Source organism: Sus scrofa, chromosome 11 (assembly GCF_000003025.6).
Source record: "Sus scrofa isolate TJ Tabasco breed Duroc chromosome 11, Sscrofa11.1, whole genome shotgun sequence".
Classification (NCBI taxonomy): Eukaryota; Metazoa; Chordata; class Mammalia; order Artiodactyla; family Suidae; genus Sus; species Sus scrofa.
The window spans coordinates 51,400,226-51,426,926 of record NC_010453.5 but is presented as its reverse complement, the minus strand read 5'-3'; the positions used below and the strand labels follow the sequence as shown (position 1 = coordinate 51,426,926).

General features: G+C 39.0%; 1 protein-coding gene across 25 annotated transcripts in view; it reads left to right on the top strand.

The window, feature by feature from the left end:
• The window catches only part of RBM26 (RNA binding motif protein 26), an 84,359-nt gene continuing 62,838 nt past the window's right edge, over nucleotides 5,181-26,701 (top strand). For 8 of the 25 annotated variants that reach the window (XM_013980607.2, XM_021065774.1, XM_013980600.2 and 5 more), the window contains exon 1: nucleotides 5,185-6,957. In XM_013980607.2, coding sequence (XP_013836061.1) covers nucleotides 6,887-6,957 — 71 coding nt within the window. In that variant the 5' untranslated portion in view covers nucleotides 5,185-6,886. Of the gene's footprint in view, nucleotides 6,958-26,701 lie in introns of all 25 variants that reach the window. The other 17 variants (XM_021065773.1, XM_005668487.3, XM_013980606.2 and 14 more) reach the window with 8 other exon arrangements.

The following is a 26,701-nucleotide window of genomic DNA, read 5'->3' as shown; positions in this document are numbered from 1 at the left end:
CCACTGAAGAATTGCTGATTGTCCCACAAACTCTTTTTTTCACTAGAAGTGCTCTGATTTTACTCAGGGGGAAATGATAGAATGTCCTCTGATCCCAGTTGACACTAGGGTGTCAATTGCTAAAGTGTTTCCTCTTGAAGCACATAGGCATATATCTTGCCACAGCAAGTATTATTTTTCTTTCCAAGTTATCAGTGCCTAGTCTCAGGTGGCAAAACTATATTCCCTTTGTTAATATGCTCTTGATTTACTTCTAGGGAAATAAAAATCCTGGCATTATTATGTTAAAAGTTATTTGCCTCCCTTTGGCTTCTATTTAAAAATCCCCCAATTTAATTCAGCTTTCTCTTTCAAAAGCATGTGTGTATATGTTCATGTTTTCTATTCATCCTGCCACACGAAAAACTTTTATTGGTTGTGCATATTTTAAATAAAAAAATCTAATTCCAAAATCTTAACATGGCCCTTGTTTACCTAATTTGACCTACAGCTCTGTTTCCCCCTGATACCCTCCCACCTCTCTGGTTTTAAGATCTTGGCTCTTCCTTGCCTCAGGAACATCCCACAAGCTATTATGTCTGCCTTGAATGTTCCTGTCTCTATTTTGCTTCACAAGGCTAACTTCTACTCATTATTCCTTTTTCTTAACTATTTAAATATTAAATCTTTTTTTTTTTTTTGCCTTTTTAGGGCTGCACCTGCAGCAAATGGAAGGTCCCATCCTAGGGGTCAAATTGGAGCTGTAGCTGCCAGCCTACACTAAAGTCACAGCAACATGGGACCTGAGCTGCATCTGTGACCTATACCCCAGCTCACGGTAACACCGAATCCTTAACCCACTGAACGAGGCCAGGGATCGAACCCACATCCTCCTGGATATGTCAGGTTTGTTACCACTGTGCCACAAAGGGAACTCCTAATATTATATCTTAAGAGAAGCTATGCTTGAGCCTTTCCAGTATTAGCTGTTATAATGGTTCCTATTTCCCTCTATTTTCTGTCATAAGTCCTAATATAATTTGCAACGATAAATTTTTTTCCTATATGGTTTCAATTAGGCTATATGCTCCAAAGGGCAAATATCATGACTTCTTTGTCCACCACTCTATTCTCAGCAAGTAGTAATACGTCTGAAACAGAGCAGATCTTCAGTAAACATAAGTTGAATGATGCACTGGAAGGACCCAATAGTTGAAAACAAGAGATAAGGAAGTAACTGAGGAAACAAGGTACCTAAGAAGGTCACAGGGGATAAAGTATAAGTACATTTAAAAAAAAAAAAAGATTATGCTCAATTAATGATGGCCATAAAAAGCCAAAAGTTTGTTAGAATGTAAGTCTTAGGAGAGATCATATTAAATCGAGGTGGGGCATTCCCCTTGTGGCTCAGTGGGTTAAGGACCCAATGTTGTCTCTGTGAGGATGCAGGTTTGATCCCTGGCCTGGTTCAGTGGGTTAAGGATCTGAAGTTGCTGTAAGCTATGGCTTGAATTGCAGATGTAGCTCAGGTCTGGTACTGCCATGGCTATGGTGTAGGCCGCAGCTGCACTTCAATTCAACCCCCAGCCGGGGAACTTCCATAAGCCACAGGTGTGGTCCTAAAAAAGAAAAAAATAATAAATTGAGATGGCTAGGGATGGTTTTAAAGAATCAAATGGGCCAGAAGGGATGGTTAGATTTTATTGTTAACTATGATGTTTTAATACACATATATATTAGAATATATATATTAGGAATAGAATGAATCAGATGATTTGTGTCATAGGTTGGGTTCTCTGGGAAGGGAATATTGAGATGGAGTTAGAAGTTCAAAAGGTTTATTGGAGAAGAGTATTTGTGAAAGGGAAAGGAAGGAAGGAGGACTGGGCAGGGGGAACCACTGACTGCCATACAGGTCCGACAAAGCCTGTCATTCTAATGTTCAGGAGGTCCTTATCCTACACCTCAATCTTCTTTAGCTGAGGATGGGCATGGGAGAGAGGGGTTGCTCTGAGAAGAGTGTAACTTTAGCCTGAAAGTCAAGGTGAACTCAGAGTTAACAACTGGAGGCTACCAGCTAACCACTCGCCTTGCAGTTGGGCAGTGAGTCCTTTCTTGAAGGTAGAGCTGACTGCAACTCTGTGTCTGCCTCCTCTGTGACTGCCACTCATTATAAGATGCCGATTCAACCCAAATTAATCTACAAACTCGAAGAATTTTTCTGCTAAGCTCACCAATCTTATTCTAAAAAGTATTTGAAAACCAGATTCACATTTAGCTAAGTTTGAAAGAGAAGAGCAAATGGGAGGGATTTGCTATATTACATATTAAGATTGCCTATAAGATGATGGTAAATAAAAACAACATGGTATTACTGTAGTCACAGAGAAAGAGATCAGTTGAAGAAGAGATCGAAACCAGAGCCAGACACAAATGGAAATATGAGTATATGATAAAGGTCGCATCAAAAATTAATGGGGGAAGGAATAGACTATTGAGTAGAACTATAGAGAAAAACTGGCTTGCTGTTTGGAGAAAAAATAGGCTAGATTCCCACCTCATACCAGATAAAGGACTGTATTCCAGAGAGAACAAAGACCTAAATGTGATTCCTCTACAGAAAGTAATGACTATAAAAAAAACAGGAAAAAAAAAAAAAAGAATATCTTTGTGATGCTGAAATACAGGCTGAGTTTTTAATCAAGACCCTCCAAAAGCACCACTTAGAGTAATAAGACTGTCGCCTTCAACTAGGAGAGAGAACTGGAAGAATCTAAGCGGGAGTTAAGTGCCTTCTAGAGAATATTCCTAGGATCAGGGTAGCTGGGTAAACCATAAAGAAATGTAGGTCTATTGGGAGACATATCATTGTGACTTGCCCATCGAAAATATTTTCCCTGCCTCTACTTCTTTGGTTTTAAAATGATGTACATATCCTTCAACAAACATTTTTGAGTTCCAGGAAATACAAAGAGGAATAAGCTTGAGTCTCAGTCCTTAAAAACCTCATAATATAGTTAGGGAGAGAGATGAAAATACTAAGTAAGATGTTTTAACTCCTATTCTACAGGTAAGAACCAAGAGGCAACTGCCTTTGCCCAGGGCAGCTGGTATTTGAGCAATCAGAAAGTCATTCTGGGCAAAAGGAACAGCACTAACAAAGTCATAGGGCTCTGAAAGAGCATGGTTTGTTGCAAAATGTTAAGCAGGTAACCTAATACTGGCCATTCTGAAATGTTACTGAACAGAGAAAGTAGTCTCTAGTTTTTTTTTTTTTTTTTTTTTTTTTTTTTGTTGTTGTTGTTGTTTTTGTCTTTTTTCAGCCGCACTGCTTATCACACTAAGCATCACCTTTGAAGACAAAGTCAAAGAATATGAAGCACTGAAGCGATGAGGGATAAACATTAACAACTAAGAAAGAAAAGGATGCTAGGAAGCACTGATGACTAGTCGTGGAGTGATAACAAGCACAGTAACTTAGGATTTAGAGGAGGAAGAGATTGCTATCAGCTGCATAGTTCAGGAAAGATTTTAAGAAAGTGGTAGGGCTTCATTTGATCTTACAAAAACTTGAGAATTGAAAACTGACTGTATAATCCAGGACTGTGCATGGAGCTGGAGATTTAAAACCAGGTCTATCAACTAATGAACAGATAAGCAGATAATTGGAAAAATAAAGCAACAAGTGTTATAATAGATGCATGCACAGACTGATGTGATAAAACCTCAGGAGGACTCTTGCTTTAGAGCAGGGAGGTTAAGGATGGACTTCTAAAGGTGATGCTACCTGCACTGAATTTTTTTTTTTTTTTTTGTCTTTGGTCTTTTTGTTGTTGTTGTTGTTGTTGCTATTTCTTGGGCGCTCCCGCGGCATATGGAGCTTCCCAGGCTAGGGGTCGAATCGGAGCTGTAGCCACCGGCCTACGCCAGAGCCACAGCAACGCGGGATCCGAGCCGCGTCTGCAACCTACACCACAGCTCACGGCAACGCCGGATCGTTAACCCACTGAGCAAGGCCAGGGATCGAACCCGCAACCTCATGGTTCCTAGTCGGATTCGTTAACCACTGCGCCACGACGGGAACTCCCCTGCACTGAATTTTGATGGATGAGTAGGGTTTCATCAAGTGCAAGGGAGGGAAACATTTTGCAATGGCTCACTTTAGTGAGAGAACACATCTTTTTCAAAGGACATGAAATAGTTCAGGATGGCTGAAGCAAAGGCTGAAAGGCAGTGAAAGAAGGTTCTAAGGCAAATAGGAAGGGTTTGATTATAAACAGGCATTTTATAGGTGTTAAAGAATTTAGATGTTTATTCTGAAGCCAATGTGGAAGTTAAAGATTTTAAACACGGAGGTGACATGATCATGAGATCCAAGTTTTACAATGATTGTTATTAAAGGCAATGATGATAAAGGCAATTGAAGATGAGCTGATATGGGGGCAGCTAAAAGGTAGAGAAACTGAAAGGCTGTTACTATCTTTGGGGTGGGGAAGGTGGCTTCAAAAGTAGCAGTGGTACTGAGAGAAAAGGATAGGCAAGGCTTGAGTAGTTAAAGAAGTGGAAGTATTCCCTATGGAAATGATGTGAATAAATGGGGTGTTGAGAGCCAATCAGTTTATAGGGAGTATATAGCATTTGATACAAGAGCAATGACTAGCTTGAGTGGAGAGCCAGACCTAACCAATAGTTGGTGATGAGGCTGAAAACACTGATGGAGTCAGCCTGTGGCGAGGCTATTAAACAGGGTAAACAATTAGGATTTTACATTTTCCCCAGCAATATTAAATTTATAAATCATTTTTTATTGTGGCAAAATACAAAAAAAAGAACCACTTTATCCATTTAAAGTGTACAGTACACAACACTCACATTGTTGCACAACCATTAACACTGCCTACCTCTAGAACTTTTTCATCTTCCTAAAGTGGGATTCTTGGAGCTCCATCGTGGCTCAGTGATTAGTGAATCCGACTAGGAACCATGAGGTTGCCGGTTCGATCTCTGGCCTTGCTCAGTGGGTTAAGGATCTGGCGTTGCTGTGAGCTGTGGTGTAGGCTGCAGACGCGGCCCAGAACCCGCGTTGCTGTGGCTCAGGGGTAGGCAGGTGGCTACAGCTCTGATTCGACCCCTAGCCTGGGAACCTCCATATGCCACAGGAGCGGCCCAAGAAATGGCAAAAAGACAAAACAAACAAACTAAACTGGGATTCTTTACTCATTAAAAAATACCTCCTCATTCTGCCCTACGCTCTTGACCATGGCAACTAACATTCTATTTTTCTTTCTCTAGTGGTAGGGCAACTCTAGGTAACTCACGTAAGTAGAAACACAGACTAGTTGCCTTTCTGTGTCCAGCTTATTTCATTTAGCTAAATCACTTTAATAAACACCCTGGTTATTCAGTAGCTGTTTTCTAATTTGCATACTACTTTATATGCTATATTTTATAACAAATGTCCAGCTTTTCTTATTTGACCAAATCTTTTCCACTTAAGGACACGTCACTCTAGCAAATTGTAAACTCAGAGATCTTAATGACAATTTAGTCTACCACTATGCTTGCCATAAGGAGCTTTTTATTGGTCTGCTTACTTTTAAGTGTCTTTATAATGTGAATTATTTTCATTTCATTATAGTTTATGGGCGCTAGACCTTTTGCAAAATTCTACCTAGTACCTTAATGGTACTAGGCAGTTAATAACAGCAAACAGAACAACTGAGGCAGGAATTAAACTTATTTGGCCAGCCAGGAGAAAGGAAGTTAATGGATTTAGGATGCTGATATGAAGGCTCTCTCTTGATACTACGTACTTTCCCTATCGATAGAGCTGAATTGACTTTAAATTGGAGAGAACTGAAAACATAGACACTTCTCTTATTTCTAGCTGGGGAAAAGTCTGAAAGTTTCAGATGGTTGGAAACTACTTGAGAAACTGTCAAGGGCTAGGGGAATCCCTGGATCATTAGTGCTCTGCCCATAAGTAGAGCAATTCTGGACAAGACACTAATCCTCTGAAGATCTCAGTGCGTTAGATTAGACCAGCTCGTTCTTCCCAATCTTGTCCACATCACAGCGCAGCACACCTGTAACCCCCCGGTGGTCGCCGTCCCGGCATATCCTTGTGGACGCTCTCAAGGGAGCCCTCCCATCCACACGTTCCTTCCAGCTGACGAGCCAGGCAGTCTGTTACTGAGGACAAGCTGGGGTTCCCGCTGCTTCTGACGTCAGCAGCCTTTCCTTCCTTGTAAAAACAAAACAAAACAAAACAAAACTCCAAAGTCTTTTTTCCTTAAGAGGAGCAAGGAATGAAAACCCTCAAGCCACGCAATTACGCAAAACTCGAACTACCGCACTTGCCCAGCACGCTCTCTGCGAATCTTACGTCTCTTCCCAGCAGGCTCCGGGAACCACCGCGAGACTTCATTAGTTCTCGCGAGACTTATCGGCAGCCATCTTCTTGGGGGTGCTGGGAGCCGGGAAGACCCCCCGAATCGTTCCCATTCAGCTGCCCTTCGTCTTCGTTTTCTTCACTTTTGCCTCTTCTGCATTGCCAGCAACACCCGGCCCCAAGGCTTGAGAGAACGCCCGGGTCTAGGCGCGTGTCGCGCTCTGGTCCAGGAAGATTCGCAGGGGTGGAGGGAAGGGGGAGGGCCCGGGCAAACCGTTGCTGCCTCAGCCGGGGCCAGGGTCCGGGGAGGGGGAGTTCCTGACACCCCGTGGACTCGCGGCCTGCGGCGGTCCCCGCGGAACTGTTCGCTGATCAGGGCTCGCGGGAACCTGCCACGGCGCCTCCCACCGCGGCCCACGCGGGCGGCGCGCGGAGGAGGGGGCGGGGGCAGCGGCGGCTGTAGCGGCCGCGACCTGGGCGGGCGGAGGAGTGTGACGGGCCTCGGGGCCGCTGTGGATGGTTTCTAAAATGATCATTGAAAACTTCGAGGCACTCAAGTCCTGGCTCAGCAAGACTCTCGAGCCCATGTGAGTACCCGAGGGCTGTTTCCTTGCAGGGATAGAAGTGGGAGATAGCTGAGCACACAGATCTGTGCAGTTTTCCAAGTGCCTACCGTGGAGGCCGAAGCGGTGAACGAAGGTCCCAGGGCTCTGTGTTTTCTCCTCCCCTTAACCCTCGTGCCCAGGTTCCTGGAGCTTGAGTTGACCTTTACCTTATCACTGAGTTGGTCCTTGAACCGACCGACTTCTCTTCCTCTTGTTTTCCCGTTATTTTTAAACCGACCCCAGTCTAACACACAATTCGTATTTGCCAGGGACCCCCAAATCGGTTTCCTTTAGTGAATCCTAGCATAATCTCTTGTCCACAGGCTGTTTTACTTTGTTTCTTTAAATGAAGTGAGTAGCCCTTATTAGGGATTAGGACAGTTCTCGTCTAAGCTACTCAGGTTTTACCTAAATAAAACCCCTGAAAGAAAGGCCGTGTCTCCCATGTGCTGTCTGGCTCATAAGCGCCTCTTAACTGATTGAAGATGTAACAGGTGCTACGGTGCTCACTAAAATTCCCTTTTCCACGTTTGTTGAATGAGTTGAACACGTTTGTTCGCCTGGAGGAAGAAAATACAGTTTATCCATATGGAAGATGTAACAGTTTTCAGTACGGTCTTATAGGTGGGCTGTGTTTGTGTGTGTGTGTGTTATGGGGGGGGGGGTGTTAATGCCTGAAATGTGTTAGATTGGAAAAATTAAGGGGGGTTTTAAGGATTTATCTTTTAATACACCCAAAATATAGGCCTAGTGCTTTGTCAGAATTGGTCAATTTTCAATAAACAGCTTAAAATGCAATGGGGAAAATCCACTCATTTAATGAATTTATTAAGTGCCTTCTATGTACTGTGGGAAGCGTCGGGGCTAGAGCTTTTAAATACCGAAGTCGACAAGACATAATAAACAAGTAAATAAGATAACTTCAGGTAATAATAAGAGTTGTAATGATAGAGGAACATATAAATAGAGGAGTGCTTAGAAGACCTCTCAGAGGAGGTGACATTTGAACAACACCTAAGGAGGAAAAGAAACTATCTGTATAAACGTCTGGAGAAAAAAGATGCTCCTTGAAGAAAGAATAGCACGTGCAAAAGTCCTATAGTGGAAATGATCATAGTGTGTTCCTACAAGAGAAAAGAAGGCAGTTGTGGCTTTAGGGACTCTTGTGATGGGGAGCGAATAGAAGGATGGGAAGGTGGAAAAGGCCGGGGCCAAATCGTGTAGGCTCTTCTAGGCCATGGTCAAGAGCTAGGATTTTATTTAAAATGCAGTGAGAAGACAGATGATTTAAAGCAAGTGGAGGTGAATTTGACTTTAACTTTGCCTGCTTCGTGGAGATTAAGGAGTCAAGAATAAAAGTAAGGAGACCATTCTGAAGGGCATTGTAGGCAAAGGTAGAGTTTGCGTTAAAGTGATAGTGGAGACAATTTATAAGTAGATCTGATAGAATTTGTTGAAGAGTTGGATGTGGGAGGCTAGGGAAAGGAGTAAGGGGTTAGCCTAAGCAACTGAATCCTGGATGGTAGAGAAGGCTTGGAGAGAACAGGTTGGGGGTGAAGGGTGGGGTGTTTGGTTTTGATCATTAAGTATAAGGTGTTAGACATCTAAGTGAGATGTCAAAATAGGTAGTTGGGTATGAGTTTAGAACTCAGATGGGGACTAGAGATATTTGGAGTCATGCAGATAGTATTTAAAGCTGTGGTACAGTGGGAAATTTCTGAGGAAGAATGTGTAGTTAAGGAAGAGGAGCGAGTCCACGTCTGAGGTAGGAAGAAAATGGGGTATATGTCACTAAAGAAGCAAATGTATGGCAAAAGAGGTGGGTTGTCAGTTGAATGAGATGCTTCATAATGGATGAAAAAGGCGGAGGCAGATAGTGGCTCTTAGGTTTGGCAAAGTAGAAGTCATTGGTGAACTTAGTGAAAAGTTTCCCTGGAGTGGCATGGTGCGGATAGAAACCCTGTTTCAGTGGATTGGAGAGAGTGGGCTGCAGTGTAGTGCAGTGGTAAGAGGGAGAACTCTGGAGCTAGAGTGGCGGGCTTTGGATTCTGTCTCTGGCACTTATCAGCTGTATGATGTTGGGTAAGTTACTTAGCTCAGTGCTTCCACTTCCTCATGTCTAAAATGGAGTAAATAATATGTATTAAAATCTTTAAACACTGTCTCATTTGTAATTAGCACTCAATAAGTGTTAGGTGAACAGAAAACTTAGAATGTTTCAAGTAAAAAAAGCATTCCCCTTTTTAAGTCTAGTTTTCAAATTACTTATCAGCTTTATTACCATTTCCTTTTTTTCCGCTAACCGAAGAGATTATTTATCGCTACTTAGTGTGTTTGCTTATAATTTGTTTTTACATTTAATAAACTTATTCAAGGATCATATAGCCTACTCAGATGACTGTAGCACTGCAGTCATTACTCCTGGAATAAAGTACTGCTTGTAGAGCCTAGACAGTGGTAGGAACTGGGATTGGTCCTTTTGTAATGTACACTGCTGTGGTTAAAATTGAGCCCTTATCCAAGTTCGTGTCCTTTTAATTGCATTTCAGGTGCATTCCTTTAGATGAATTTTAAAGCTGATTCCAATTATTTAAGACCTGTGATTTCTAACCTTGGTTTCTTGAAACTTTAAAACATGCTCGTTATCTAAAGAGATTTTTTTGCTTTACTTTATAATTGCCAAATAGCACTTGTTTGAGGCAGGACCACTTGAAGGTCCGAGGGTAAGATGGAACTTGAAACTTGTGTAGAACTTTTTACCTGTCCTGCTTGTAAAGTATTTTACGGTTTTGGACTTGCCCGGTAGTTTGAATGTATTAATTCAGCAAAAGTTTATTGAGCACTTGATCTACTCTGTGCTAAGCAGTGTGTTAGATATTGGAATAGGAAACATGATGTGAAATGACCAGGTTCATATTGTTTACCATTTAGCAAGGAAGACAGATGTCGAGCAAGTAATTATATGATGAGTGAGTGTTATGGATCCAGAGTGCAGTCAAAATATGTCAGGAGTTCAGGCAAGGTTTCCTGGCATAATATTTTATCTCAGCCGGGAAGGATGAAGAGCAGTTTGCTGGGATGAATGGATGGGAATGGAGAACTGTGAAAGTGTTCTAGGTGTTGGACAGCAGATGGTATGAAGGCCCCATGATGAAAGAAGACAGGTGTCTTGGAGAATTTGAAGGAAGTTGAAAAAAAGAGCAAGGGGACGAATAGCTGAGACTGTTGAGTCATGTTAAGGATGTGGGCTATCATTGAAGGATAATGGGAACTCGGGTCTTAGGGGAGGAAAGTTTTCAGATGGATGGAGATATATATATATTTGATTGCAGTTTCTGGATGAAATAAAAATTGGTAAATATTTTATTATAAGGTCTCTGTATATCAGGATTCTGAGTTTTCTTTTTCATAATTTATTGAAAATAAGGTATAAAAATGGTCATCTTGAAATACTTAAGTTTGATGTTTTGTTCTCCCAAACATTTCCTTTGTCATCCTTGCTAATAGTAAGAGAAAATTAGATGTTGGTCTTTCCTCTAACATTCATTTCTTTTTCATAATATGAACTCCTGGGGGCGGGGGGATGCTGTTTTTTTTTATGTCCAAATTTTGTTTTTGTTTTTTAAAACAAAAAGGGTCTTCTGCTATGGTTTAAAACTTTTTATGAAAAAAGTAAAAATAAAAATAAAGGTGTTCCTGTCATGGCTCAGCGGTTAATGAACCCGACTAGCATCCATGAAGACTTGGTTCAATCCCTGGTCTCCCTTAGTGGGTTAAGGATCCCGTGTTGCTGTGAGCTGTGGTGTAGGTCACAGACGCAGCTTGGATCTGGCGTGGCTGTGGTGTAGGCTGGCAGTTGCAGCTCTGATTAGACCCCTAGCCTGGGAACCTCCATATGCTTTGGGTGCGGCCCTCAAAGAGACAAAAAGAATAAATAAATAAAAATAAAAAAAAAAACTTTTTATGAGTTTACACTCAACTAAATCTGATTTATAAAATTATGGATTTAGTTGAAGGAAAACCTTAAAATCTAATCACACCCCTGAATTTTTTATAAAATGCAATTGAGAGGCTGATAGACTTAATGATGTGCCCAGATTTTATTTAGTAGTAAAGAACAGAATGCCTGGTTTTGTGCTCCTGCTACTGTGTAGTGCTATAGAAATAATGTTGTCTAGCAGAAAGAAAACATTTTGTGTCCACAAACCAGTGTTCAAATCTCAGCTCTGCCACTTAGTAACTGAATAATCTAGGCAAATGAACTTCCTTTTTCCTTATTGGTATGATAGGGAAAATTATACTTGTTTCCATCTGTAGTTGAAAGGACTGAGAGTCATTTTGACAGCCTAGTCCTTCCCTCCTTTCTTAAATACTGATTGATTAAACACAAATAGGTTACATCACTGTTATTGCTACTGTTAACATTTGTATGCATTGTGAAAGTTTTGTATCACTTTCAAGTTCTTTGAGGTAAATGCTATTACCTCCATTTTGCAAGTGATGACATTGAGGCAATGAAGTGTGAAGTTAAGATACATGCCCAGAGTCCTAGCTCTTGCATGTGACTAAACAGTGATTTAAACTCAAGTCTTTGACTCTGGAGCCATGTTCTTAGTTTATTACAACACAGTACAGTGTATTCTTTCCTGTTTGTGTGTATATACACATATGTATGTATATATATACTTTTTTTTAACTATTTTTGTAGTAGTAACTGCTATTGTAAACGTACGAAGTCCTGAAGCATTGTGGTTATCAGTGCTTTAGCGTTTAAGAAAGAAACCTCAAAATTTGTGTAGTCTTTTCCCCTTCACCCACACTTGTTACTTTACCTTTCTCACCATGTTAACATTTACTTTTGTTCCTGTATTACAGGAAGAACTGAAAAAAAAAAATGATCTTTTTATTCCTGAACTTTACTCCTGTTTTCCTCCTTTGATCTTTCTTTCCTTTTCTACAGACTCCTTTGGGCATAGAGTTAGTCTCCCATTCCTTAAGGAGGAGAAGCTCAGTGACAATAGCAAAAAAACAAAACAAAAATAAAATTTTACTTCTAGTCATTTTCTTGCTAGCCTTCTTTTCCTGTCACTGTTAAAAAACTTCAGCCTCTAATTTTCCACTCACTTGCCCCCAATCATTTACTTCTTAATGCTTTATAATATAGTTTCTTCCTACTTAGACAGAATTGCTTAACTCAGTGTTACCAATGAATTTATTAGATGTAAAGACTTTATAACTTTTAATTCTTTGACCTCTGTGTGTAGCAGTACACTGTGCTAATAGCTCTCTTTTTTTAAAAAAATTTTTTTCATGTTTAGGATCCCTAATGTTTTGGTTCTCTTTTTCTCAAATCAGTCTTAAGGAGGACTTATCCCCTTAAGCTCTTTTCCTTGCTTGCTTTTGAATTGCATTTTCCTTAGTTCAGTTCCCATGAGTTGTTTTTTTTTTTTTTTTTTTTTTTTAAACCGTTTCTACTCCAGACTCCTCATTCATATTCATTCCCATGGATGGTTTCTATTGTAATACATGCCCGTGGTTTTTAAAAAACTGTGTGTGTGTTGTAGATTCTTTAAAAGTTTGATTAAAGACTTTCTTCCCCAGGATATTATTGTATGTACATATTTGCATTTGAATTTTAGAGGTTTTCTAAGAGCACCTCGATATGTTTATTTTTCACACAAGTTTGTTTAGGCTTAACCACTCTTCAAAGCCTTAAGCTTTTAACTCCCACTTGTTAGCTCTAGATCCACCTGGTTCTCTCATCTGAACTTCAAACTCTGTTTGCGAAAATAAAATGTCCTCTGAATTCATTTATTTGCATTTTATTCTCCAAATTATCTGGGTTTGAAATTTTATTTTTTTGACTTCTCTCTTCATTCCTTTTCCTCCATTCAGTTGATCTTTGGGTTCTATCTCTTTTAATAATTCTTACTGTTGACAGTGCTTAGTAGGAGACGCTGCACTCCTTATCTAAACCATTTCAGAGTTCCCATTGTGGCTCAGTGGAAACAAACCCAACTGGTATCCATGAGTATGCGGGTATGATCCCTGGCCTCACTCAGTGGGTTAAGGATCCAGCGTTGCCATGAGCTGCTGCGTAGGTCACAGATGAAGCTGGGATCCTGAATTGCTGTGGTGAAGGCCAGCAGCTGCAGCTCCCATTTGACCCCTAGCTCCCTGCGAACCATAAGCCACACCTGTGGACCTAAAAAGCAAAACAAATGAAAACCGTTGCAATTTATCTCCTACCAAATCTTCCTATCTCCAGTCCTTTTCTCCCTTCCAGTTCTTCTGACCTGGGTGTCCAGCTTGTTTATATCTTATTGTTTGATCAAAATCTTCAGCACTATGAAATAATTAGTTGCATACTTTTTAACTTGGCTTTCATAACTCTAATGTCTGTTTCACATTATCTTTCCAGTTTATATCTTCCTACTTATAAGTCTTAATTTCAGCAAAGCTGAACTTTACCTTCTGGTTCTCTATCTCATTATTTATTCTGTCCTTTCTCCTTCAGCTTTCCTCTTCCCTTTAAATAGAAGTTAACAGTCACTGAGGGCTTACTATTTGCTAATTATTGTGCGTTCATTGTATGTGAACTAGGTTCTCTTATTCCAGTTTTAAAGATGAAGAAATCGAGTCTTAGGAAGATTAAGTAATACACTTCTTTTATAGCTAATAAATGATGGAGAGAGGATTCAAAAGACATTTCTTTTCCAGAATTTTGTTATGTATTGTGACGTACTGCCTTTCTCCATTTCCTTTATGTATGTTGAAATCAAAGGTTGAATGTGATTCCAATTCTTCCAGAAAGCCGCTTTCCACTGCTTCACAGTTGGAAGCAGTGACTCTCTCATGGCTCTTCTCTCCTAGCACTTGTTAGCATTGTTTATGACACTTATCACTTGCAAATTTGGTTAGTTCATACTTGTTTTAGTGTTATTATTAGAGTCTTAAGGTCCTTGAAAATAAACTCCAAATCTTAAGTGTTTTCCTATTCTGTATAGCACCTAGCACAATGCCTTGTATGTGGTATAACACCTGAGTTTCACTTTGTATACCCATGACCTAAGGAGAGAGAAGAGGCATTTGTGTAAAACTTTTATTTTAGAGAAGCAGATGTGTGAGTAGTTTGAAGATTTACTAATCTCTGGGTCTGTTTCTCTTTATTTTTACTTTATAGCACTTTCAGATTAGCTAAAGTTTGAGAGACTTTTTAAGGGGGAAAGGACATTGAGGAGTATTAACATTTCCTCATTAAAGTATTGGTGAAGGTTGCTGTGTGCAAGATTGCTCAGCTCCATGGAGTTGTCCAAAAAATTATGTATGGTAATTGTAGTCTAGTGAATTTTCCAGCTGGTGGAAGAGGTTTCCTATAATTAAGGGCTAAAGTATTTTTCCTGACCTTCATTATCGCGTTTTACTGCTGCAACTTCTGTTGGCTTTTCTATCTGAGTGATGAATAGTTAAAATGTGTTTAGCATTTTTCTATCTGTTTTTAGCAATTTCTTTGGCCTTTGGTACTTCTCAAATAAAATTATTTTATATGTATAAACCAAGATATAGGGATAGTGTTATGACCAATGGAAAATAAGATATTCCGTGTACGTATTGAGAATGACTAACTCAAACTTGAGCTAAACGTAGGCTTCTAGGAATTTTTTTCCTTCCTCCTGCTTTCTTAGTCCCAGAGAATAGAGAATAAGTGAAAGAAATGAGTGGATGGTAAACATTTCCTACCAAATTCCTCACTACTCTCCTTCTGTCTTGCTTCTGTGGAAAATTTCCTTTTCAGTTTACAGACTAACTTTTGAAATAAAAGTTTATTTTAAACAGGGTTATATTTAATGTTTTATGTATGTATGAAACAGTGAAGTACATATATGTCATTGGTTCTTCCTGAGATATTTTGCCTAAGAACAATTTTTCTTTCTCCTTTTTTTTTTTTTTTTTTTTTTGTCTTTTGTCCTTTTAGGGCCACACCAGTGGCATATGGAGGTTCCCAGGTTAGGGGTCTAATCCAAGCTATAGCTGCAGACCTACACCACAGCCACAACAACGTCAGATCCTTAACCCACTGAGCGAGGCCAGGCATCGAACCCGAAACCTCATGGTTCCTAGTTGGATTCGTTAACCACTGTGCCATGACAGGAACTCCTCTCTCCTTTTTTTACATAATTGGTATGTAATGACTTGGAGGTTATTCTATATAATGCTTTTGAATTTGCACCCCTTTTTAAGACTGTATCATGTTTTAACGTAATAGATGATAATTTAACCATCCTTTATTGATTAACTGAACAAATAGTACTATGGTGTGTATATTTACCATGTGTCTATTTATAATTAACATAAACAGATCACTGCATAAGTTTGAAAGTTATATACACCTATGTAATCACCATATAAAATAAGGTCTTGGAGTTCCCATTGTAGCTCAGTGGGTTAAGAACCTGATGTAGTCTCCGTGAGGATGCATATTTGATCCCTGGCCTCACTCAGTAGGCTAGGTCACAGATTGAGCTTGGAACCTGTGTTGCAATGGTTGTCATGTAGGCCAGCAGCTGCAGCTTCATCTCCTAGTTCGGGAACTTCCATATGCTACAGGTACTGTGGCCTTAAAAAGGAAAAGGAAAAAAAAAAGGTGACTTGGCGTATTGGTTGATAATCAGTTAACTGTATAAGTCTGTTTCTGGACTCTGTCCTAGTCCAATGATACTTATTTATTCTGATGCTTATACCACATTCTCTTGACTATTTGACTTTATAATAAATAGTCTTGAAATTAGGTTATGTAAGCCCTCTCAGTTAGTCCTTTTATTTTATTTATTTTTCAGCTGACCTCGAGGCATAGGGAAGTTCCCAGGCCAGGGGTTGAACTCCAGCCAGAGCTGTGACCTATGCCACAGCTGCAGCAGATTCTTAACCCATTGTTTATATCTTATATCATGGCTGGGGATTGAATCCATACCTCCACAGAGACAAGCTAGATCATTAACCCTCTGCCACAGTGGGAACTCCTCAGCTAGTTTTTTTTTTTTTTTTTAAAGATTGTTTAGGTTTTGCTGGATTCTTCTCCTTACCCTATAAAGGTGAGAATCAGCCTGTCAGTATCTGCAAGAAAGCTTGTGGGATTGTTGATAGGGATTGTGTTGAATGTAGAGAGCAATTTTTGAGGAATATCTTCATATTTAGTCTTTCAGTTCATGAATGTAGTATATCTCTCCATTTATTCAAATTAATTTCTCCCAGCAACATTTTGTAGTTTTTCATGTGGTGTTCTTATACATCTTTTGCTAGTTTTTTCCCCCCCTGGGTATGTGATCTTGTATAAAAGCCTTTCAAAATTTAATTTTCCAGTTTTAACTGTTAAATTTTTAGAAATATGATTGATGTTTGCATATTGACCTTGTATTCTGCAACTTTCTAAGTATACTTATTAGTTGTAGTTTTTGGAATTTCTTGTACCCATCATGTCATCTATGATTAATGACAGTTTAACTCTTTGATTTTTTTAATGGCTTCACTTATTATTATAGTGGCATATTGGCCTGTATTCTGCAACTTTCTAAGTATACTTATTAGTTATATCAATATTAGTACCAATGATGACATCTGTGATTAATGACAGTTTTACTTATGATTTTTTATGCTTTCATTTCTTACTATAGTGGCTAGGAACAACAGTACAAGTGAAATTGAAGTGGTAGGAGTGGACATCCTTGTCTTGTCTTGGAAGAGACTTAATGTTTCAGTATCAAGTGGTATTAGTGCTGGGTTTTTTATAATTGCCTTTTATCAGATTGAGGCAATTCTTTTGTATTCTTAATTTGCAGAGCATTTTGTTGGGACAGGGTGTTGAATTTGTCAAATTCTTTCTCTCTTTATTGAGAAGGTCATTTGGGTTTCCTCTCTTTTTATGATAATACTGTATATTACATGGATTGATTTTTAAATGTTAAGCCAGCTCTGCATTCCCGAGGTAAACTCTGCTTGGTCATGATGTATTATCCTTTTTATACATATTGCTGAACTTGATTCGCTAATACTTTAAGACTTTTTGCTTCTGGTTATGAGGGCTATGTGAATTTTGTTTTTTCTTAAAATGTTTGGTAGACTTCACTGATAAAGCCATCTGGGACCAATGATACTGCTTTTTAAATTACAAAATCAGTTTAATAGGTATAGGTCTATTTAGGTATTCTGTTTTTTCTTTCGTCACTTTTGGTAGTTTGTTTTTCAAGACTTTTTCTCTTAAGTTGCCAGATTTGTTGACCAGGAGTTGTTTGCATTGTTGCATTACTGTTCATATGATGACTATAAACTGTTGTGATGCTCCTCACCCCTTTTAAAAAATTATACTTGATGTTGGTTATTTTACTCTTATTTTCTTGGCCAGTTTTGTTAGTAGTATCTTTTCCAAGAACAGTAATAATTTTGTTCATTGTTTTCTGTTCCAGGATTTTTTATTTCCCTTTTTCTGCTTACTTTGAGTTTAATTTGCTGGCCTTTCTCTCTCTTTTTTTTTTAAAGGTAGAACCTTAGGTCATTGATTTTACATCTTTCTTTTAGTTTCAAAAGCTGGGGCCCCAGAGGTAAAGCACAGGCAGATATCCAAAATCTTGTCACTGCTGAGATTCCAGCCCCTATGAAAGGGGAACTCCTGATAGTACCCTCAACACATTGGAAGCCAGTGGTGAACGGAATCAAACTGGGCTGCTTACAAAGCCCAGAGCCATGTCAGTTACAGAACAGTTAACTCCACTCTGGTGGCATAACAAAAGAAAGGGCATGTCCTTTATTGAAGATAAATTTTTGTTTACCTCAGTCTCCACCTTAGTGGTTTTTTTTTTTTTTTTTTTGACTGAGATGTTTCAGTATAAAATCAAATAACAAGGAACTCAAAATAGTAAGAAAATAATATCCATATGAGAAGAGATAGTCAACACAAGTACATCCAGAGATGGCCCAAATAGTAGAAGTATTAGGCAAGTACTTTAAAATAACTATGATAAAAATGCTAAAGAATTAATTAGAACTTGTGGACAATGTGCATAAAGATATGGGGAACTTTATGGAAGCTATTAAAAAGAACTAGATTGAAAAACCTAGAAATGAAGATTATGGTAACAGAAATAAAGAATTTGCTTTATAACATTCTGGACATGATAGGGAAAAACAGCAGTGAACTTTGATACAGGAAAATAGAAAATATTCAAACCAAAAGCAAAGGGACAAAAATAACTTTAAAAGATATATCTGAGTTCCGTAGGACAGTATCAGACAGTCTAAAGTACAAGAAACTGAAGTCTTGAAAAAAGTAAAGTGAGGCAGAAAAAAGTGTTTGAAGTCATAATGACCAAGGACTTTCCAAAACCAATGAAAGGGAGTTCCGGTCGTGGCGCAGTGGTTAACGAACCCGACTAGGAACCATGAGGTTGCGGGTTCGGTCCCTGCCCTTGCTCAGTGGGTTAACGATCCGGCGTTGCCGTGAGCTGTGGTGTAGGTTGCAGACGCGGCTCGGATCCCGCGTTGCTGTGGCTCTGGCGTAGGCTGGTGGCTGCAGCTCCGATTCAACCCCTAGCCTGGGAACCTCCATATGCCACAGGAGCGGCCCAAGAAAATGGCAAAAAGACAAAAAAAAAAACAAAAAACAAAAACAAAACCAATGAAAGATATCAAAACACAGATCCAAGTCGGCAAAACTAAGTAGGATAAAACACACACATACACAGCCTCAAACATATCATAAACTGTTGACCAAATAAAAAGAATCTTAAAAGTGGTCAAAGAGAGAAAAAAGACTCAAATGGAGGCTGATTTCTCATCAAAATCAATGGAGGACAGTGGCATCAGGACAGTATCATAAAAGAGCTAACATGTACAACCACACAATACTTAAAAACACAAGAATTGGAGTTCCTTTCTGGACTCAGTGGTTAAAGAACCCAGCTAGGATCCATGAGGATTCAGGTTTGATCCCTGGCCTCACTTAGTGGGTTAAGGCTCCAGCATTGCCGTGAGTTGTGTAGGTAGCAGACGGCTCAGATCTGGTGTGGCTGTGGCTGGCAGCCGTCTCTCCGATTAGACCCTTAGCCTGGGAATCTCCATATGCTGTGGGTGTGGCCCTAAAAAGCAAACAAAACAAAACGAAACATTTATAAAAATCTAAATGAGGTCAGTTATTACAAATGAAAAACATTTGAATATTTCAGATCCTACAGTAGCACTAATAGCAGTTCAGCAGATCATTGGTTGCTCTTTTAATGTAGATTTGAATGTAACAAAAGTGCTTTGAGACCTATAACTGAGAACCTTTATAGGGCATATTTAAAAGAGGCTGTCAGTGTGACCTTTGTTATTTACATATTTATTTTTCCCTCCTCTTTCTTTTTAGGGCTGAACCTGCAGCATATGGAAGTTCCCAGGCTTGGGGTGGAATCTGAGCTGCAGCCGCTGGCCTACACCACAGCAATGCCAGATCAGTGCCACGTCTGTGACCTATACCACAGCCAATAGCAACATTGGATCCTTAACCCACTGAGCAAGGCCAGGGATCGAACCTGCATCCTCATAGATGTTAGTCAGATTCGTTTCCGCTGAGCCACAGTTGGAACTCCTATATTATTGTCTTGAATGATAGCTCAAGTACTTTACTTTTTTAAAAAAGTTTTCTGGGAGTTCCCGTCGTGGCGCAGTGGTTAATGAATTCGACTAGGAACCATGAGGTTGCGGGTTCGGTCCCTGCCCTTGCTCAGTGGGTTAACGATCCGGCGTTGCCGTGAGCTGTGGTGTAGGTTGCAGACGCGGCTCGGATCCCGCGTTGCTGTGGCTCTGGCGTAGGCTGGTGGCTACAGCTCCGATTCAACCCCTAGCCTGGGAACCTCCATATGCCGCGGGAGCAGCCCAAGAAATAGCAACAACAAAAGACAAAAAAAAAAAAAAAAAGTTTTCTTTCTAACAGGCACCCTATGAAAGAGATGGATTCTATTTTGAAAACTACTTTATAAACTCGTACTTATAAACATTCTCCGAAGTTTTTCAAGCGCTTTCTCAAATTGGATTGTGTTAAAGTTTGAAGCTTCTTATGACATTGAGTGCCCAAGTTGGAAGAACAGTTATGTTTTATGAGGAATTATGACTATTCATTATGGTTAGGAAAAGTTTTTTGACTCCAACTCACCTTTGTTTTCAATTTAAGAGGTTTTATTGCCATCCCTAAATGGTTGGACATTTTAGAGACTAGGTTATAAGATACTGGGGAAGGTCAAAGTAGTGGAGTAACTTAGATCTCTTTTTAAGAATGAAACTGTGGTGTTTAGAGATTTGATTAGGTTGTAACATTTTGGAGACAAGACTAAATAGCAATTTTTTATTCTAATTTTAAGAATGAGTTGTTACAATGCCCGAATTTGAGCTTTGGCTGGCTTTGGTAAGAGGTAGGAAGAAAGAGGTAACATTCTTAGAACATTATGTACTGAATATGCTGAGGGCCATCTCAGCAGTCAGGATATGGAAGAAATGGCAGCTAAGAAGGACTCGTCAAAATGCTTGTGACTTTTTTTTAAACAGCTTGTGACTTTTTTTTAAACAGCTGCACCCAGGGCATGTGGAAGCTCATAGGCTAGGGATTGCAGGTCAGAGTTGCAGATGCAGTCCATGCTGCAACTGCAGCAACGCTGGATCCTTTAACCCACTGGCCAGACTGGGACTCGAACCCGTGCTTTCTGCAGCAACCCAAGCTGCTCCAGTTGGATAACCTACTGCACCACAGTGGGAACTCTGCTTGGGGACTTTTTTTTTTAATTTAATTTTCCCACTGTACAGCAAGGGGATCAAGTTATCCTTACATGTATACATTACAATTACATTTTTCCCCCACCCTTTGTTCTGTTGCAACATGTGTATCTAGACAAAGTTCTCAATGCTACTCAGCAGGATCTCCTTTTAAATCTATTCTAAGTTGTGTCTGATAAGCCCAAGCTCCCGGATCCCTCCCACTCCCTCCCCCTCCCATCAGGCAGCCACAAGTCTTTTCTCCAAGTCCATGATTTTCTTTTCTGAGGAGATGTTCATTTGTGCTGGATATTAGATTCCAGTTATAAGTGATATCGTATGGTATTTGTCTTTGTTTTTCTGGCTCATTTCACTCAGGATGAGAGTCTCTAGCTCCATCCATGTTGCTGCAAGTGGCATTATGTCATTCTTTTTTATGGCTGAGTAGTATTCCATTATGTATAGATACCACTTCTTCCGAATCCAGTCATCTGTCGATGGACATTTGGGTTGTTTCCATGTCCTGGCTATTGTGAATAGTGCTGCAATGAACATGCGGGTGCACGTGCCTCTTTTAAGGAGAGTTTTGTCCGGATAGATGTCCAAGAGTGGGATTGCGGGGTCATATGGAAGTTCTATGTATAGATTTCTAAGGTATCTCCAAACTGTTCTCCATAGTGGCTGTACCAGTTTACATTCCCACCAGCAGTGCAGGAGGGTTCCCTTTTCTCCACAGCCCCTCCAGCACTTGATATTTGTGGATTTATTAATGATGGCCATTCTGAGGTGGTATCTCATGGTAATTTTGATTTGTATTTCTCTTATAATCAGCGATGTTGAGCATTTTTTCATGTGTTTGCTGGCCATCTGTATATCTTCCTTGGAGAAATGTCTATTCAGGTCTTTTGCCCATTTTTCCATTGATTGATTGGCTTTTTTGCTGTTGAGTTGTATAAGTTGTTTATATATTCTAGAGATTAAGCCCTTGTCAGTTGCATCATTTGAAACTATTTTTCTCCCATTCTGAAAGTTGTCTTTTTGTTTTCTTTTTGGTTTCCTGCTTGGGAACCTTCTTATTCACCTTTTGTGGTATCTGTGACAGCTCTTTGAACTTGTAGCACACCTTAATACTTAAACTTAGGTTTGACCTAAACTGAGAATTGTTTTTTTTTTTTATGAGTTTTCCTTGATATGCCTCTGATTTGGTATATTGTTACATAGTGTGATAATTAGTAGATACTTTTTTTTTTTTTTTTTTTTTTTTGTCCTTTTGCCTTTTCTAGGGACGCTCCTGCAGCATATGGAGGTTCCCAGGCTAGGGGTCTAATCGGAGCTGTACTGTAGCTGCCGGCCTATGCCAGAGCCACAGCAACGCGGGACCTGAGCCGCATCTGCAGCCTACACCACAGCTTACGGCAACACCAGATCCTTAACCCACTGAGCAAGGCCAGGGATCGAACCCTTAACCTCATGGTTCCTAGTTGGATTCGTTAACCACTGCACCACAACAGGAACTCCATTAGTAGGTACTTCTAACCAGTGTGATTGGTTCTAAGAAAAAGGTAAACATATGTTACCTAGTCTGAAACAGACAAGCACACCAGTAGTAACATTTTAACAGTGGTAGAAATATGTACAGATCTTAAGGTTTGGCAGTTCAGGAAAAATATGTAAAATGTTTCTACTTATAAGAATATAGTTATTCTTTATCCTTCCTAAAGGCTCAAACTTTGTTCATGAGTGTTCAGAAAAGGGAATTCTATGGCTCTTGAAAAAGACCTAGAGGAAAAAAAATTGTTTCAGATTACATACTGAATTAGTTTTTAATTCAGTTAACTGAAATTCCTGGGAATGAGAGTAGGGGAGGGAGTGCAGTGATGGTGAAAGCTTAGCATCTTACTCCTAAAAAATGACCCACTTTGTCAGATTATATGATTCAGTGCATTTGTTTTAAAAATGAGGAAACTGAAGCTTGGGGATAAAATACTAACCTAGTATTACATAACTAATGAATAGGAATTAGAAATATGAAGACCCCTGGTTTGTGGAGTTCATTTTAGTGCTTTTTTTTTTTTTTTCTTTTTTTTTTTTTTTTCCTTAATACCAGACTGCATCAAGGAAAAGTTGACACTGGCTTAGAAGACAACATATATTTGAAAGGGAATAGTGCTTCGAATATAGTAAGTAGGATTTCCTATTGTGGCTCAGCAGTAATGAACATGAGAATGTGAGTTTGATGCCTAGCCCCGCTCCGTGGGTTAAGGATCTGGTGTTGCCTTGAGCTGCATTGTAGGTCACAGATGTGGCTGGGATCTGGTGAGCCTGGCCGTTAGTGTAGGCTGGTAGCTGCAGCTCCAATTCAGCCCCTAACCTGGGAACTTCCATATGCTACAGGTGCGGCCCTAATATATATATATATACATATATATATATATATATGTTTTATATATAACCCCCATGTAAGGGGTTAGAATAGGCATCTTAGAACTTCAAGTTTTTATTATATTCCATCCTTTAGTAATCCATTTGTTTCTGTGTTTGGCAGGTAAATGAAGTGTTTCTTACTTATAAGCATATTTGTAATTATTTCTAATTTGGCAGAGCAGCTTTTTTGTCAGATGAGAAAACTGAAGCTTATTTTCCTTAGTTTGAGGTTTGTGAGCTGGAATATGTTATAACAATTTCCCTTTTTAATTAAAAATTCAGTGTGATTTGGTAACAGTATTGGAAAACTGTTGTGTCAGTATTAGAAAGGGACCTAGAAGTGAATATATACTATACAAACAGCATTAGCCAGACTTTTTTTTTTTTTTAAAGAGTTTGTGGGGAAACACTGTTAGAGTTTAATTGGAAACAGTGACAGGACTAGGTTTTTCAGATTTCTAGTCTTAGTGATGTTCTTTTGGATAATTCTGCCCCTTCTTGGTCAAGAAAGAAAATAGAAAATGGTCCCTAGCATCTTTTCTCTCTTAGTAATTGAAGGGATGAAGTGCTTCACTGATCTGTTTTGTAACTAGGTAGATATGAATCCACGTGTAAGTAACTGAAAGTATGGCTTTTGGAAGCCAGAGCCTTTTCCGAGAGAATTCAGTTCTTACTCAACTGAATTAGAATGTAAGACATATAAGAAATAATTGAGTTTTGTTGTGGGCTCCCATATCAGCATTTCACCTGCAGTTCCTTTTTTTTTTTTTTCTTTTTAAAGAGAGAGTTCATTGACATGATTCTTTAACCACAGCTGTCTGTGCTCAGTTTGCTGTTTGGGCCACTGCTTTTTGCTTTGAAGAATATACAGTCTGATTAGTGGGTTTTATCTTTGGGAAGACTGATTTTGTCTTTGACTTAGATGCTTACTAGATACTTCCTGAATAACTTCTAAAGCAGCATTCTCAAATGTGTGAGGACTGGTGGGGTTTCTTCACCCTTTTCTGGAGTGTATGAGGTTCACACTTTTTGCAAAAAAAGTGTCTGTGTGAGCCCAGATTTTCTTCATATATTTAAACCAAAACAGCGTATCACAACAGTGAATGTAAAAGTAGATGTAAGAATTGGTTTTCTATTTAAGCCAGACATGAATGGTATCTCCATCAAAACAAAAGCGAAACATTGGCAGTCTTCTCACTAAATTTTTATTTTGTTGTGGAAATAGGACTCTTTTTTTTTTTTTTTTTAAATAAAAATAGGGTACAAGTTTCCTCCGATATCTGAAAGTAGAGTGTTCTTTGAAAACTTCCGTTAAGCCGAAATGGTGTAAAGTGAAGAAGCAATTTGTTGCCTTAGGACTTATCTTGTTAATGGATGCACAAAATAAATGGAGATAAAACACATGCTCACAAATCAGTTCAAAGCTATGGTGGCTTGATGCTGAAATGCCTAGTGTAGTTCCTGGGGAAGGAGCTTGGTGGTGCCACTCTTGCTGCTTAGGATGCCAGCTACCTCTATGTGACTCGCTATAGAAGAAATGCTGGATGCTATTTTTGCTTTTCATCTTTTCTCATAAAAGGAAAATCCTTTTGGGATTTCTTGTGGTTAGTGAAAACAGTTTCCAAAAACAGTGAAAACAGTTATTTTGTAAAAAGCTTCTCAAAGTGGCATAAAACAGGCTTTTGAAAAGCAGGTAATACCTATGTTTATTAGTTTCAGGTGAAGCTGTTAGTTTTTGAGCTCTGTCATCCCTGCCCTGCAGTGGGGATATTGCTCAAACTGGGAAAAATCAGTCATTTTCAAGGATCAATGCTCTGGGAGACAGAGGAGGTTCTTTTCTCTGGCTTCACTAGCTGTCAGAATAATGTAAGCCTAGAACTCCGCAGAGCTGTCTTTGTTGCCATGTGCAGAGCACCTGCCCCAAATGAAGCAAATTCAAAAGAAAGCAGAATGGAAAGGGAGTGTCCTGGTAAAATCATTTGAACTCCTGAATCCAGCTATTCCTAAAGTCAGTCCTACTATTGAACTTCCCATTTATATCAATAATTTCCTCCTTTTAATTACTCCTTCTACCCCTGCCCCCCTATTTATATTAAGTTGTAATGGATTTCTTGTTATTTCAAACTGTATTAGTAATTTAGAATTTTCTCATTTTTAAAAATTTAATTAATATGGTAAATAATGGTGATATAGCCCTTTTAAATAAAATTTCTTTGGGGTTCTCTGTAATTTTTAAAGTGTAAAAGGATTCTGAGACCAAAACTTTTGAGAACCACTGCTCCCAGGGTAAGACAGAATTGCTGTCATTTCTTGTGGGTAATATAAGGGGATGAAAGGACTATCTGAATATTTTCAGTATTACAATGACATGTTTTGTGATAAGTTTTTGCAGTGTTAAGAGGTGGTTTGTATGATGCTCATGCATGGATCATGTTTAAATATGCTTATTTTGTGATTTTGTGATATGAAGTGGTTATGTAATAATTCTTAATGAATAACTTGTGCTGTTAACTAAATGCTGCATACAAATAATCTATTTTTGTCTCTTTATTTGAATTGACTGAAGCTTATGATGGCAGTTGAATTTTTCAATGTACATAGTATGTTTGTTGCAATGGAATTTGGTTTTTTTAAAAGAGTAGTTTTAAGTGCAGGATAATAATTGTATGACTGATGCAAATTAGATATTTTTCTTGAATATGAGGTAAAAATTTGGTAGGAACAGATGTGGGTGTATATCCGTGTTCTAAAGTTACTGAGTTAACATATTTAAATTTAATTTTTAATTCCCACTGCCACCTCCAGCTCCTCCTCCTCCTCAAGATTACTGGAAATGGAAGCTTGGGTTAAATTTCATCAGTTATCTTCCCTGAATTTCTAAAGCCTCCAAGAAACTTGAGCAAAACAAAACAAACTTCTTTTTGAAATATTCTACTGGAGTGTTAGCTTCTTTTTACTGTACTGTCTCATTACTAATTTGAAAGTACTAAATTATAAAGTAAAATCTAGTGTGATGAGTGTGTTAGGATTAATTAGAACCTTTATATCTAGGGGTGATTTTTGATTCATGTTTTTTTGAAGTCTTTCTTAAAATTAAGTTCTTTGGGGAGTTTTCTTTTTTTAATAATGTTTGATTTTCTCATTGCTTTGGCTTCTCTTATTTAGTGTATGTGCTCCCTTCCCCAGATACAGCTGGAAGAGAATGACCCTCTTAGATGTTCACCTCATGCTTTTCAAGAACATCATTATTAGGTTTATCCTTAGCACTGTTTATTCAGAGATAAAATTTTATCTTTATAAAGCCTTTAAAATCATTGGTTTGAAAGACTTCGTAGTGATCTGGATATTTAACTTGTTAGAGTTCATTAAAGTAGATAATTTTATTAAAAAAATTTTTTTTGGCTGCACCCGCGGCATATGGAAGTTTCCCAGCCAGGGATTGAATCTGAGCTACAGCTCTGATCTATACCACAGCTGCGGCAATGGCAGATCATTAACATGCTGTGCCACAGTGGGAACTCCCAAA